Below are 16,308 nucleotides of genomic sequence, written 5' to 3'. Positions count from 1 at the left end.
ACAGATGCACAGTAAACTAAACCCTAAATGGGCATAGTATTCTCATCCTAAGGGGTGGTGAAAGCCTAACACACTCTGGCTAGGCTTATAAACACCCTAGGGCAGATAGCCTAGTATGAACCTATGAACCTATGTTTTTGAGGATCAATCTTTAATGATTTGCCAGAAAAAATACAATTTTATGAAAAACAGATCAAAAATATGAGGTGAAAATCTGGAAATTCTGCAAAAATCTGTACGGTTTATAGGTATGCTGTCTATCAATTATATTTAATAGGCGTATACACATATAAATTAGGTAATTAAAGTGAAAACTGGTTATAAACACAAACGCAGTTATGACCGACAATTAGAGCAACTCGGGATAAATGTGGTTGGGCTTGTAAGGCTTCTAGGTCTGTTAGCCTAGTAACCTTCTATGAACTTACAAACCTTTGAAATTGAGCAAATGAGATATGAAACATGCTACTAATCTACAAAGCACAAAGGGTTGACCATTGCATACAATGCATATAAGCTGTGAAGGCTGCCAGCCCAGCTAGATAGAATTTTGTAAATAATTCTATGTCATTTGTGAATAGTAATATGATTTGTCTGCTTGCCTTAGAAATGTAAGAAAACTATATGTTCTGTACTGGGCTTCAATATTGTAACCATAGTGCACCCTGCTGGAAAAGAGCAGAAATGTGTATAAACTACATGCCTATGCAAATGTATGTGTTGATGGTAAAGGCTGGAACATACAGAGTTAACTTGTAAACTCTAAGAAAATAAGTGGAACTTGTTTATGACTCTGTTATCTCTATTTCTGTTCAAAGCAGACACAATGTCTAGAGCTGCAAGCTTTCCTATTGTCTGGAAACAAAGGTAATTAAAGGTTTCCAAGGTAATTGTTTTATGACTTCCAGTTTCAGGCAAGCTTCTAAGAGATAAGTGTCAGCTTCTAAAAGATAAGTACTTTTCAAAGAGACATGTTAAATTCTGTTTGTATCTGTTTAGCCTTTGAACTAGATGCAGGTGTCAAATAGTGAAGTCATCTAGGTAACCTAGCAGTAATATGTATTATTAATTTAAGAACTATCTGAGAGAGAAAGTCTGTGAATTTTGTATCTTGTTCTGGACCTGTACACATCCACTCAGCACTTCTCATCTATATTTACTTGCTCTATAAGTAAGACTTAGATTGCAGTGATTTATCTTAGCGATAGATAGGAATATAGTAAGATTAGCTTAGATGTTTTCTGTATTCATGTGAGATTGTCCTCCAATGCTGTTTGAAAATATTTCTGTTATTCTGAACGCTATTGTCACTGCGTTGAGTTAGTGAGTATTGTCTTGTGCGTTCATTATTTATTATTAAATATAGTTAAACATTTTAATTGGGGCTGGTTTTGTATAGAAATATTTAAGCTCTTAGAGTACTTGCATATGTATTTGGTGATACTGTACTGGCCACTCTGGAATAGTCTTAAAAGTTCTGATCACACTTACTATTTGGATAACAGTAACATTACACAGTAGAATTAATCACCCTTTGGGAAGGGCCTTGTAGTAGCTGCTAAGGGTGGTTGGTGGCAATGCTTTTTAGCTTATAGTCTGGCCAGAAGGAGGCATAGCTAGTGAACCTATGCCAGCCTTCCCCAGGAGTGTCTGTGTGTTTGTATATAAATCAAGTTTCAAAGTGTGTGTGTGTGTGTGTGTGTGTGTGTGTGTGTGTGTGTGTGTGTGTGTGTGTGTGTGTGTGTGTGTGTGTGTGTGTGTGTGTGTGTGTGTGTGTGTGTGTGTGTGTGTGTGTGTGTGTGTGTGTGTGTGTGTGTGTGAGTGGAGGGACACAAAGCACTGGTTGGACAGAGAGAGTGCTGGAGGTTTTGGCGTGACCACTCGGCTGAGATCTTAACCCTGTAGCTGTGCCAGTGGGGAGTCTTATTGGGGATCTGGAGAAAGGGGGAGAAACCAGCCCAAGACTGACTGTCATCTCTGTGTGCTCATAAGGGAAAATTGTATTTTACTGTGTGTGTATTTGTCATCCTATGCACGTCCCTCACTGGTGTTAGTGGTGAGGATTGAGGCTCCTTGATTATTGGGCCAGTGCATAGGCATCACATATTAATTGTTGGGCAGTGGTGGAATAGCCACATCACACATCAATTGGTTGATAGTGGTGAGTTAGCCACATCACAAATGAATTGGCTTGTAGTGGTGTGGATATTAAATTCCTGTAGCTTGTGTACAGTGATCACTGAAGATATTTTTGTACTCTAAATCAGCCATGCAGTGAACATTCAGATTTCCTATCACAATTGATGTATTTCTTTTGTTAGCTTAGTTAGTCAGGGGGAGCAGGCAAGCATGTCAGCAGAGGAGTATGGCAAGCTAACAATGAGCCAGTTGGCTGAGATGTGTCAGGCTAAAGGACCGGTGCATGGAGACCTGACTAAAGCAGACATGACTGCAGCTTTAGTCACAGCTGCATCAGAAAATAGCAACCAGGAGGATGATCAGACTGGCCATGGAGATGTACAACTCTTAGAGAATGTACAGCTCAACCTTTTCACAGAGGACTTAAAAATCCATCTGGAGTTAAAGAGACTTGACTTGGAGGCCAAGTGTTTGGAAATGAAAGCAGCAGAGATACAGAGGCATCTGGATTCTGAGGAGAAGGAGAGGCAGAGGCAATATGAAAAAAAGATGCTGACTCTTCGCTAGAATCATGGAGGTAATGGGGAAGGGAGTAACCAAACCCAGAAGCAACAAAGGTCAGTAAATTTCTTCAACAATTTACGGAGGGGGATAATTTTGATAGTTTCATTCATATGTTTGAGAGGGTATGTAAACACTATGATGTTGACCAAGAGCTCTGGGTATGGTTCCTGACCCCTTACTCCATGGTAAGGCTGTAACTGTTCTTTCCAAACTATCTGCCCATGGCTGTTTAAATTATAATGTTATAAAGAATTGTTTGCTAGAATGTTTAAGCTAACATCTGAAGCTTATAGAAAAAGTTTTGTGAACATAGACGCAAGGCAGATGAAAGTGTGTGTGAATATGTTGCTGAACTAAGCACTTATTTTCATAGGTGGGTGAGTGGATGTCAGGTCACCACTTCTGAAAGGCTGGCAGACCTTTTGTTGAGGGAACAAGCCCTTAGCACTATGCATGAGGACATGAGAATCTGGTTAGCTGATAGACAATGCCTTACTGGAGATGAGTTGGGGAAGAAGGGAGACTTGTACCTAGCAAGAAAGGCATCACTACACAGGAAAGGAACACCCAGTGCTGCTCATGAGTCTAAAGGAACCCATGGTGGGCAGCCCTTGCTGCCCCAATAGAATCTGCTAGTAGCAGAGAAAGCTAATAGTCCAGGTACACATCCAGGACCTAGGGTTAAATGTTTTAATGCAACCAGTGGGGCCATGTAGCATACAGATGTCCACTGAGGCAAGGTGGGGAACAAAAGGTGGGAGAGCCAGTAAGTGGGAATGTCAAAATGCCAATGGTAGGTTGTCTTGAGACAACAAGGGTACTAAACTACCACCCTGCAGATGTCCTGATAGGGAAGGATTTTGTTAATGCAGTACCATGTGTTCATGCAGCTAAACACGGTCAGGCTTGGAGACAAGCATGTGGGTCTGGTAGCCTGGGGGAGACCCAGACAGACCACACACTTGCAGCCAGGATTGGTGAGGTGGTTACTTCAGAGAGGGAGCTACCCTATACCAGTGAGACTGAAGGTGAGCCACAGCTGCTTGTGGGTACTAATGTTCCCTTGGACAGAGTGACTAAAAGGGCAGAGGTGATTAGTAGTACCCAAGCTGACAGTGAGGCACCGGTGTCAGAGGATACCAGACTTCCTGTGGAAGGGGAGCTGGGAAGGGTTACAAAGAGAGAGTTAATACAGGCTTAGGTTTCAGACCCTACATTACAAGGCTTGAGGGAGGCAGCTAGTGAGGCACCTGATTCACAAGGGAAGGGGGAATCTGTATACTGGTACAGAGGATTACTACATAGAGACTGGACCCCTGAGAGCATGCTAGATTGTAAGAAAATACAGCAGTTGGTAGTGCCTAGAGCATACCATCGGGCACTTCTAGCCATAGCCCGTGATATTCCCTTTGCAAGTCATATGGGCATAAAACATACAAAAAGATGTATTATACAGAACTTTTATTGGCCTGGGATTTCCAGAAATGCAACAGGGTACTGCAGGACCTGTGAGCAGTGCCAAAGGTAGACAAGGCATGGGACAAGGTGAAAGCTCCTTTGATGCCTTAGCCTGTGATTGAGGAGCCATTTCAGAGGGTAGCTATGGATATTGTGGGGCCTCTGAGTACCCCAAGTTCCACAGGGAAAACATATATCCTAGTGGTAGTAGATTATGCTATGAGATACCCTGAAGCAGTGGCTCTGTTCTCCATTGAGGCAGAAAAGGTAGCAAAATCTTTGTTAGAGATTTTCAGCAGGGTAGGTTTCCCAAAAGAAATACTGACAGAGGTGCCGATTTCATGTCAGACCTGCTGGATTATCTGTGGAAGTACTGTGGGGTGAAGCACCTAAAGATCACCTCTACCATCCCCAGACTAATGGTTTTGTTGAGAGGTTAAACTCTACAATCAAGTCCATGCTACAGGCATTTGCAGACCAGTTCAAGAGGGACTGGGGCACATATTTGCCCCATCTGGTGTTTACTTACAGAGAGGTGTCCCAGGAATCCAGAGGTTTTTCACCCTTTGAGTTGTTGTATGGGCACAGGGTGAGGAGACCTCTAGATTTAATTTGAGATGAGTGGGAGGGTGAGTGTAAATCCCACAAGGAGTCTATTGTGGCATATGTCCTAAACCTCAGGACAAGGCTCAGGGAACTCATGGGCTTGGCCCAGGAGAGCGTAGCAGAAGTCCAACAGCAGAAAGGGTATGGTATGACAGGAATGCTCGTGCTAGAGAGTATGTTCTAGGGCATCAGGTAATGGTTCTTTTTCCTATCAGACACAACAAGCTGCAGGCTAGGCAGGGGCACAAATTACACCATGGTAACATGATGAAACCTTACCATGATAGAGAGGCCCTTGTGCTGAGTATTTGCAGTGGATTGCAAGTGGAGTCTAAGAGAGATCTGGGGACTAATCTCCGCAGTGAGGCTCGTACTGACACCTCAATGGAAGGGGTAGCAATATCCCAGCAGTTATCTGCTACCCAAGTTTGAGAAATCCAAGCAGTGAAACAGGAGTTTGTGGACATGTTCACTGGGAAACCAGGGTGCATCCACCTGCTGCAGCACCATGTGGATACAGGACCCCAAAGGCCTATTAGGCAGGTCCCTTATAGGGTGCCTGAGAGAGTCAAACAGACTCTGAGGGAGGAGATACAGGAAATGTTGGAACTAGGGGTAATTCAGGAGTCCGGCAGTCCCTGGGCCTCCCCAGTGGTGCTGGTGCCAAAGAAGGATGGCAGCACCGGGTTCTGTATGGACTACAGGAAATTAAATAGTCACACAGAGTCAGATCCGTACCCCATGCCTAAGACAGATGAAGCCCTAGAGCAGCTGGGTGGGGCTAGGTATCTTACCACCATTGATCTTACTAATAGTTACTGACAGGTGCCCTTGACTCCCAGTGCTAGAGAGAGGTCAGACTTTGTGACCTTTTGGCTTGTATAAGTTCACAAAGATGCCCTTTGGGATGAACAATTCCCCAGTGACTTTCAAGAAGCTGTAGATCATATCCTAGCAGGAGCAGAAGATTTTGCCCTTGCTTTCCTAGATGATATTGCCATCTATAGCCATTCCTAACAAGAGCACCTTCAGCATGTCAGGGAGGCACTGGGCAGACTACAGAGGGCAGAGTTGACCATCAAGCCCAGCAAATGTCAGGTGGGTATGGCAGAGGTCTCCTATCTGGAACACAGAGTGGGGAGTGGTAAGATCAGGCTAGAACTGGCCAAAGTGGAAGCCATTCAGGCATGGCCTGCATCTGTGACCAAAAGACAGGTGAGGGCAGTCTTAGGGACAGCAGGGTACTACAGAAAGTTTGTCCCAAATTATAGTACTATAGCTGCTCTCCTCACAGACCTGACAAAGAAAAACAGGCTAGATAAGGTAGTGTGGACCCCATCATGGCAGCAGGCATTCCAGAAGCTTAAATAAGCTTTGGGAAGACCCCCTGTGTTAGCCAGTCCAGATTACAGCAAATAATTTGTTGCGCAGGTGGATGCTTCAAACCATGGGGTGGGGGCTGTATTTAGCCAGATTTTTTCAGAGGGAGAAGAGAACCCAGTGGTTTATTTTAGTGATAGGCTCCAACCCAGGGAGGAATAATATGCAGGTGTAGAAAAGGAATGTCTAGCCATAGTGTGGCACTGCAGAAACTTCAGCCTTAGCTGTATGGAAGCAAATTCACTGTAGTTACAGATCACAATCCCCCTAACATGGTTAACATCGAGCCAGCCAGCAAAATGCCAAGTCGCTAAGGTGGACCCTAGGGTTGCAAGCATATGACATGGCAGTGTGGCACTGCAGTGGGGTTAGCAATGTCAACACAGATGGGCTCTCAATACAGGGAATGGGATAAGGTATTCCCAGTTAGATTCAGGCCTTTCAAGCAAAATTTCTCAAGGGTCACTTGAAAAACTAGCTTGAGTTCTTGGGGGGGGGGCGGATTGTGAAGGCTGCCAGCCCAGCTAGATAAAATTTTGTAAATAATTCTATGTCATTTGTGAATAGTAATATGATGTGTATGCTTACCTTAGAAATGTAAGAAAACTATATGTTCTGTACTGAGCTTCAAGATTATAACCACAGTGCACCCCGCTGAAAAAGAGCAGTGATGTGTATAAGCTGTATGTCTATGCAAATGTATGCATTGCTGGTAACGGCTGGAATATACAGAGTTAACTTGCAAACTCTAAGAAAATAAATGGAATTTGTTTATGACTCTGGTATCTCTGTTTCAGCTCAAAGCAGACAAAGTGTCTAGAGTTGTAGGCTTTCCTATTGTTTGGAAACAGAGGTAATTACAGGTTTCCAAGGTAAATGTTTTATGACTTCCAGTTTCAGGCAAGCTTCTAAGAGATAAGTGTCAGCTTCTAAGAGATAAATATTTTTCATAGAGGCATGTTAAATTCTGTTGGTATCTGTTTAGCCTGGGAACTAGATGCAGGTGTCAAATAATGATGTCATCTAGCTAATCCAGCAGTAATGTGTATTATTAATTTAAGAACAATCTCAGAGAGAAAGCCTGTGCATTTTGTATCTTGTTCTGGACCTATACACATCCATTCAGCACTTCTCATCTGTATTTACTTGCTCTGTAAGTAAAACTAAGATTGCAGCGATTTCTCTTAGAGATAGGAATATAGTAAGATTAGCTTAGATGTTTTCTGTATTCATGTGAGACTGTCCTGCAATGTTGTTTTAAAATATTTCCTGTGATTCTGAACTCTATTGTCACTGTGTTGAGTTAATGAGTATTGTCTTCTGCTTTTATTATTTATTATTAAATATAGTTTAACCTTTTAATTGTGTCTGGTTTTGTATAGAGATATTTAAGCTCTTAGGGTACTTGCATATGTATTTGGTGATACTGGACAGGCCGCTCTGGAATAGCCTTAAAAGTTCTGGTCATACTTACCATTTGGTTAACAGTAACATTATACAGTAGAATTGGTCACTCTTTAGGAAGGGCCTTATAGCAGCTGATATGGGTGGTTGGTGGCACTGCTTTCTACCTTATAGTCTGGGCAGAAGGGGGCATAGCTATGAACCTGTGCCAGCCTTCCCCAGGAGTGTTTGTGTGTTTGTATATAAATCAAGTCTCAAAGTGTGGGTGTGTGTGTGTGTGTCAGCTGCTTGGGCAGGGGCATGAAGCACTGGCTGGACAGAGAGGGTTTATAGGTTCATAGGTAGCTACTGTGCTATTGGCCCTAGGGCCTATATAAGCCTAGCCAAACAGTACCCTGGTTTTTCCCACCCAAGAAAATAATTTTCCTGTGCCCCTGTCAAGCAGAGCCACAGAAGTGATCCCCAGAGTGAATTTCCTATCTCCCATCCAGTCATCAAGATTTTTCTTGAAGAGTGCTAATGAGGAGCTTTGTTTGATATCGATAGGTAGTTTGTTCCAGGGTATGGGAAGTCTCTGAGACAGGAATCTATCCCTCCAGCGTGTTCTGTTTATTGTGGTGCAAGGTTTAGGTCCCTAGAGCGTGTAGCTCGGAGGGATTTGGATTTCTTTACGTGGAGCATGTCCAACAGCTCTGGGTTTGACATAGCTTTGTATGTTAGACAGAGATCGCCTCTGAGTAGGCGATATGTGACATAAAGCTGGAGTTTTTTGAGATGGTCTGCATAGGGCATCTGTTTGAGGCTGGTAATCCTCTTTGTGAGGTATTTCTGTGGCCTTTCCAATTGTTGTAGATGTCTTGTGAGGTACACGCCAAAAGGGGCGTTGTACTCTATAATGGGTCTAATGAGCGATGAGTAGAGGGGAATAATGACCTCTTTTTTCCTGGATGAGAAACCTTTTATGATGAGGTGTGCCACGTAAAAGGATTTCCTGACTACTGTGGCAATGTGATTATCAAAGGAGAGACTACTGTCCACCTGTGTCCCAAGGTCTCTTATCACACTTTCAGTGTTAAGTAGACTACAGCCTATGTGGTAGTTCAAGGGTACAGAGTTTTTACCAAAAGGGATGACAATGCACTCTTTGGCATTGAGCTTGAGGCCATGGCTTTGACACCATGCATCTGTCTCAGTGAGGCCCTTTTGTAAGATGTCCACATCGTTAGGAGATTTGATTATGGCTCCTAGTTTGCAGTCATCTGAGAACTTTGTTAGCCAAAGACCTTCTGTGTTAGCCTGTACTTCAGAGAAGTAGATACCAAACAGGAGAGGACCTAGGACTGAACCCTGTGGTACTCCACTTGTCACTGGTCTGAAGTTGGATTTAGAGTCTGCTACTTTCACACTGTGTGTTTGGTCAGTGAGCCAGTTGGCAACCCATCTTGTGACATAGGGATTTATACCTAGTTTAGTGAGTTTGTCTATAATTCCAGAGTGGGGGATGGTGTTGAAAGCCTTGGCGAGATCTAGATAGGCTGTGTGTACCACTTTACCCTCATCTACAGCTTTGGTGACCGCTTCTAAGAAGTCTTTCAGGTTTAGGAGACATGATCTGCCTTTTACAAACCCGAACTGGGTAGGGTCCAGAGTTTGGAGATTACTAATGTCATTGTTTATAAGTTCCATGATGATACGCTCCATAGCCTTGCAGACCAGGCTCGTCAGGCTAATGGGGCGGTAGTTCCCAGGGTCCGTGGTGGCTCCCCCTTTTTGGAGTGGGATAACTGTTGCTGTATGCCATTCAGTGGGCACAAAGCCTGAGGTGAGGCTATGATTGAACATGGTACTTAGATCGGGAGAAGAAGGGAGAAACCAGCCCGAGACTGACTGTGATCTCTGTGTGCTCTTAAAGGAAAATTGTACTTTACTGTGTATGTACTTGTCATCTGCCCAATGTGCACTTCCTTCATTGGTATTAGTGGTGAGGATTGAGGCTCCTTGATTACTGGGCCAGTGCATGGGTGTCACATAAGCCACAACTCTCACCTATTGGGAGGGTGGCCTAATGGTTAAGGTGTTTGCCTTACAAACACAAGGTGCAGGGTTTGAGTCTCACATGGGATAATTGGCTAAGCTTAAATAAACCTACAAGACCGTAGCAGAATCTTCAGATTTTTGCTTCATATTTTTTGTCTAGTCCTCATAAAATTTATTTTCTGGCATTACTCAAAGTCACTAAATCATGACAGACATTTGGGTTTCAAGCTTCATTCCCTTCAGAAATACATGCCCTCATTGTTGAGCTCTATTTCAGAGCTAATTCCATGCATACCTCTCAACCTCTTAGTGCAACAAATCTTGACAAAGGCCTAAAATAACGAGGGAGGGGTAATGCCCAAAAGCAGCGACAGATTTTAGATATTGCTGTTATTAAAATTTACCATAATAGAATGTTTGCGTAGCGCGCATTTTTCAGAAGGAATGAAGTCTGAAACTCAAATGCATGTAATTATTTAGTGACTTCAGCACTCAGCGGTTTGCCAGAAACAGACACATTTTATGAGGAGCAGACCAAAAATATTAGGCAAAAATCTGGACATTGGAAGAAAATCTGTACAGTAGACAGGCATGATTCCATGAGTCTGTATATCACATTTTTAACTGGTTCACTGCCTTTGCAGACAAAACAACCCCTTTAGACTTTATAAGTTGGGTAATAAACAATAAGTGTATTTATGTAAAAATGTAAAGGAGCCAAATGATTTAACTGCACTGAATCTGATTATCAGAACTGAGGCCAAAACTTATCATCACAGGTCTCATGATGCAGCACTACAAATCGATGAATTGAAACCACTGCACAACGTGATACATGTAAGTTTTCCGTTTCAATTAGGTCACGTGCACATTCTGAAGAGGCGAATGTGCGCGGTCACGCTTAACCTTCATGCAGCGCGTGCACATTCAGATTACGTGAGTCATGAATGATACGAGCGCTAATCTTCTCGAATGGCTGATTCATGTCACGCCTCCTTCCATCCCTCTTTGTCGCCGCCAAGCAGGAAAGGGGCTCGTCAGCAACGTCATAGGTTTTTCCATTCGTAGGTGTTTGTATTTATAGTCCCGGTTCAGAGCATCAAATTAACAGAGTGTAAGGAAAACGAAAAAGTTTTAGAACGTTAAACTGTGTAGTTACCGTTGTAGTATCAGCAGCAAAAGGCTGGGGTTATCTAAAACGTAAATAGTCTTCATTCGGTGTGAATCCGAGGCTGCGAGCTTGTTTAACAGCATCTTTCCTTATTGGGCGCCCGCCGTTGTGAGGGGAAGAGAGGCACCGCGTCTGCGGCACGTTGGCACGATCCTGTCAGTTTAGTTATCCGCGAGGAAGGATCCCGTGATCATCGCCATCAGCCAGACGGTTGAGCATCCATATTACTTCTCAAGCAAGTGATCGTAGAGCAAGAAGCCTGTGAGATCATGTACCCAGAGGGAGACAGCACGACATTCGGGTAGGGCATCCTTACAGCGGAACACATCATTGTCATTTATTCAGTCTGTGACTTTCACCCGTGTACCCCAGACCCACCTGTGAATGGGGGTGTTGGTGGTTCTTCACTGGAAGAGCACACCCCACGGAGCCAGGTTTACATGTTAAAATTCAGTCGAGGTAGCGGGATGGTGCCCATTTCCCGTTAGGAAATGAAGATCGTTAATTCATTTCTATGCAATTTTTTTTTGAGAAAAGTATAGCACAAAGGGAAAGATCTAGCTCCAGGGCATTGTGGTATATTTAATGTCTCCGCAGGTATTTATATGACATCTCCTGGGTGTAATCCATGTGTTAGCATCGTTGTGTTCATGTGCGTGTCTGTTGGCGCGGAATCGTCATACCTTTGTTATTACTTGTGTTTATGTTGGGGGCCCTTACATAACGTTGTTTTTGAGCCGCGTATTTGTTTAGACTGGGTGTTTCCTTTCTTTTAGAATTAATCCTATTTGTAGAGAGAGACATTTTAGTGTGCCACCCTTATTTTTGCTCTGTGGACACCTAGCTGCTAAATTCCAGCCCATATGGAGGCTCACTTTGTTAGTGATGCAGAGTTGCTATGAAAAGGTGTTACTTAATCATCCAGAGTAGCATAACAAGACTGTAGAGACCAAAGAAATTGCAATCCGGCTGTCTGTGGCTAAAAATGCTTTTACTTGCCTATGCTAAATGCCTACAAATACCATGTAAAAGCAATGCTGCCCTAGGTATCTACCTGGCATGCATAACTGCATCACCCTGCAGACTTTACAGGCCACAAAACCTCCTATTGGTTCAATAGTCTCATGGGCTGTAAGAGATTTAAAATGACGGGGGTATGATAGGATGAAAGTATCTCAGCATGATGTGAAATTATTGAAAAGTTGTCAAAAATAGCAAGTTTTGCTTTAGCGTGGAAGGATATGAAGTCTGAAACTCAAATGCCTGTCATTATTTAGTGACTTCAATCATCAATGTTTCCCAGAAAACCACAATTTTATGAGTAACAGGTCAAAAAATCTGGATGTTTGATTGGTATGGCAGCTGGTCGAGTAAAAAGTTAAAGAACAATGTCATAAAAAAAATGGCTTCTAAAACAAGAAATGTTGATTAAATACAGCAGATAATTAATTAAAAGGTTGCATAACAGCATCAGATATGCACATGCTATAGATCAATGTAAAAGAGGCATAAAAGTAGCATGTGGTCCATTTGCTAAATGATAACTACAGTTTACAGCTGTGTATGCATGGATTGTGCAGTGTGTTTACATAGAGTGCGAGATGAAGTATTTATATAAAACATACAACATGGAATTTGTTTACAAGGTGTCATAAGTCACAGTATACAAAATCATGAAAGTATTTATATAGAATATACAATATAGAGTGTGTACGTATGTCCTTACAGCTCATAATAGGCAGAGCTATTTACAGAGTAATTGTCTGCCTTTTGGAAGGATGTTTAGGGTAGTTTTTGTAGTAGTAGAACAGTTGTGGGGCTTGTGGATTGGATTGAGACATTGTGCAGCCAGATATGATGGGTATCAGCAGATGCACAGAACATCAGGAGTGAGATGATGCTACATACTAAACTGACTGTATGGGCATGTGTGTGGGATTTTTATAAAAGGCAAGTGGCTGACCGAGTCACCATACCATACAAATGGGATTTATTCTAAAAGAAAGAAAACAGAAGTCATCCAGTTGAAAACATATGTAGCTGTGAAATATCATTTGCCACAAATGGGGGAAGTAGGGGTGCAACAACCCAGGAAAGTGAGGCATGACCTGGGTGTCAGAAGACTGGCAGAGAGCATTCTGAAAAAAAAACCTGTGGACAGATCATTGGGTGCCAGTACTGTCTGTGCAAGTAACTGGGGGGACATTGCTGTGCAGGTCACAAATCCTTAGAAGCTAAACAGAGCACTGGAGGAGGGGTGGTTAGAGGACAGATTAGTACGAAGCAACACACAGGTTACATGAAAGCGTCTTTCACTTGCAGCAGAGAGTGTGCAGAGGGCTCAGCATGAGCAGATGGAGGAAGGCACATAAACTTTTTTTGGCAAGGTAGAAGTACATTTTAAACATAGTGAGAGCCCTTCAGAGCCAGAAGTTGTAGCAGCCTCATGAAATAAACTGGTAAAATTTACACAGTACCGAATGGTAGGTATCAAGAGATCTGTAGAACAGCAGGAATGCAATGATGCCACACATTTAATTACACAGGCTTGGGATGTTTTGGCTTAACAATGGTGCTCTGACTTCTTTGTATGTGGCTTTCAGCTGTATGATTCCTTACTTAAGAACTGGTATTATATTAGGCTGATTTTTATTTATGTATTTATTTAGTGGTGAGAATAATTTGAAAATATGATTGAAAAGAGACACCTGATAGAACTCAGCAACACATTAATAAAACCAGTGACAACTACAAATACTGATTACTCCACCCCTACTGTGTATTTCAAAACTGCTGGTAGGTTATATTGACAAGAAAGTGTTGAAATGGCAGTTACAAAACCTATGACCGTCATTTCATTAGTCATCAGAAAATGTATTGCAAGACTGTACACATGAAACTTTTATATGTTTTTTCCTGAATTCTTTATCGGTATGTCTGTAGTCACATTGCATCATCCGTGTGTGCGAAGAATGCTTCTGTGTGATTAACTCTGCGTGCTTCTTTGCTTATCCGGTCCTTTAACTCATTCCCTCCAGTGGAGCTCTGGAAGTTTGCACTGTAACTTCCAATGGGTGGAACCTAAGCTTTGTAAAAGGATAACATTATGTCTTTATATTTCTAACAAATATTCATATTGCTGGAGCTGTAAAGGTTTCTAAAAAAGTGTAAATTTCAAACTCTTCAGCACAAGCTATTTTTATAGTGTTGGAATTCTTTAGATTCTAGGTCTTAAACGGGATTTTATAAATCATAGTAAACACAGTAACTGTTATGTTTGTAATATTTTGTAAACAACTTGCAATATCTCAGCAACCTTTCAAGTTACATATGGTCAGCAGTATTTTGTTCACCCAGATGAGAGCTTTCATATGATGCTAAGCAGTTCTGTCTGTTACTTGGTTGTTGAGATAGTTAGAAAAAAAAAACATGAAATTTGTGACAATATAAATGTTATTTGAATAACAATATCACTTTACCTGCACTACACAGGTCAAATATCAATACAGTTGTGTTTGCCATTGTGCAACCTTTAAGAATATATTTTTCAATACTTTATAAGTAGCATGGTTTTGGAATTATTTATGCAAATATGAACAAGTAATATTTGATGCCTAGAGGCTTCTTAAGGATGTAACTGCAGAAGCACCTGGAGGCATCACTCGGCTGTAGTGAGTTAATATCGGATTGAAACAGGATGGTATAGTTTAAGGGTCTAAGTTAATTTTAATGCGAGAAATACCACACACAAAAAGGACATTAAATATTTCTTTGAGGCTGAGGAAGAAAAAAAATGTTTATGGGTGTAATTTGAACTGTAATTAATGTAAGAGCTATGCAGGCCATTTGCTGGCAACTCTGCCGTTTGAAGCTGTGAATTGGTTTGGCACACCTATTAAAATCGGGTCTGCGTGTCATAACCCTCCTCAGTGTCCTGAATGACTGCATGACAGTATAACCTATCCATAATTGTGCTAGAAAATTTATATTGTACATTTTGAATCTTACCTGATTATTAACTAAACTAAAAATAGTTTTTTGCAGGTTTTTTTACCCATTTAGCATTTTTCATATATCAACTGTTAGTCTCAAATTTGCTTATTTATTTTTTGTCTGTTGCACACACAGCTTGTAACTAACTTATTCTGTTATACTAAAAAGTGGATGTTAAGTTGTCTATCTCGCCTTCATTCTTGCTGGATGGGTTCGGAGCCGACCTCGGCTCCGACTCGGCCACTCTAAAAGCTCGAGAGTTGGTTCCACCGGCTCGATGCTCCCCTTATATCCCACAATGCTAGGCGAGAGTTACCTCAGATCTCGTTTGCCGCTACAGCTTCGAGGTTGGTTTTTCTACCGGTTCTTGGTGAGTACTATTTCTTGTTGAAATTAGTCTTTAAAATCCCCTTTAATTTAAAATATTTACTTAGTTTAGTGTAGTTTAGGAAACTTTTTATTCCCTTCCAAAAAATTTCCGTTTTTTTCCCTCAAGAACCTTAGGTTCTTCCCTTGGGCCTATAGGCCTTTCCTTCCCTAGTGGAGTGTGTGTGCATTATTTTATTTTAAAATCCTAGTACTGCTTTTATTATAATTTAATTTGACAGGGTGTAACTAGTGTGTTTGTGTGCGTGTTTGTGTACACCTGTTCAAATAAAAAAATGTCCAAAGAAGCAAAGGTCTTCGATTCAAGAAGTGTGATGCGTGCTGTCAGAAAATGTCTCTGACAGACGCTCACACTTCTTGTGTCTATTGTCTGGGGCCTTTGCACCTCCAAGACTCCTGTGCTGTGTGCCATGGCTTCAGCCCCAGGGTCCTGCAGGAAAGAAAGAATAAATTGATTTTCAGAGGCTTACTCAAGCCAGAGGATTCCCTGTCTGTTTCAACAGGGAAGCCCTCTAAGGCATCTAGGTCTTCGCCCGCAACTGAGCCGAGACCTAAGGTTTCTCAACCTCTGCCTTCATCGGCTCCGCTGGAGCCGATAAGTCTCAGTCCACAGTTTCTGTGGCCCCTCGGCTCGGCGGAGCCGAGGTAGTAGAGTTCCGTGTCGGCTCCGACCAGACCTTCGGAGCCGACAACCAGGAAGAGGTCCAGGTCACCATCTCTTGGCTCCGTTCATTCGGCTCCAGGATCTCCCCTGCTGTCTGAACGGAGCCAAAGATCTCACTCCTCTAGGTCATCGAGGCTGTCGGATCATGACCTTCAGAGGGTAGTGAGTCGACTACTTAAGTCCGAGGCACTGGCCCAGATGCTTCAGAGCCCGACTCATCAGTCGATGTCTGCCCCGGTCCATCAACATATTCCTCCTTCGACTCTCTTGAGCTCGGAGCCGGGTCGTGTCGGAACCGAGACTGTGATTGCGTCGGAGCCGATACAATTGTCTTCGCTCCGCGTCGGCTCCGCTTTCTTCCTTGGAAGAATCTCGGCGCCGGACTTCCTCGTCGGCTCGAGGGGGTGAGTGGCATCGGACCCTTGTCCGACCCCCCTCTCCCTCTCGTGAGTTCGGCTCCGACATCGGCCTCGGAGCCATCACTGTCGGTGCCGAGGGAGGTTCT

The 16,308-nt window shown here is 42.7% G+C and overlaps 1 protein-coding gene across 2 annotated transcripts in view; it reads left to right on the top strand.

Annotated features, from left to right (window-relative positions):
* Positions 1 to 16,308, top strand: part of LOC122790696 (purine nucleoside phosphorylase) — a 759,528-nt gene that overhangs the window by 721,948 nt on the left and 21,272 nt on the right. The window contains exon 1 of one of the 2 annotated variants that reach the window (XM_044058239.1): positions 10,582 to 11,060. The exons of the other annotated variant lie outside the window; for it this stretch is intronic. Coding sequence (XP_043914174.1) covers positions 11,029 to 11,060 — 32 coding nt within the window. The 5' untranslated portion in view covers positions 10,582 to 11,028. Of the gene's footprint in view, positions 1 to 10,581; positions 11,061 to 16,308 lie in introns of those variants that run through there. 2 annotated transcript variants of the gene reach the window in all.

The sequence above is a fragment of the Protopterus annectens genome, chromosome 16.part0 (assembly GCF_019279795.1).
Source record: "Protopterus annectens isolate FY-2018-M chromosome 16.part0, PAN1.0, whole genome shotgun sequence".
NCBI lineage: Eukaryota > Metazoa > Chordata > Ceratodontiformes > Protopteridae > Protopterus > Protopterus annectens.
The sequence above is the reverse complement of the archived record's forward strand: the minus strand, read 5'-3'. Positions and strand labels throughout refer to the sequence as shown.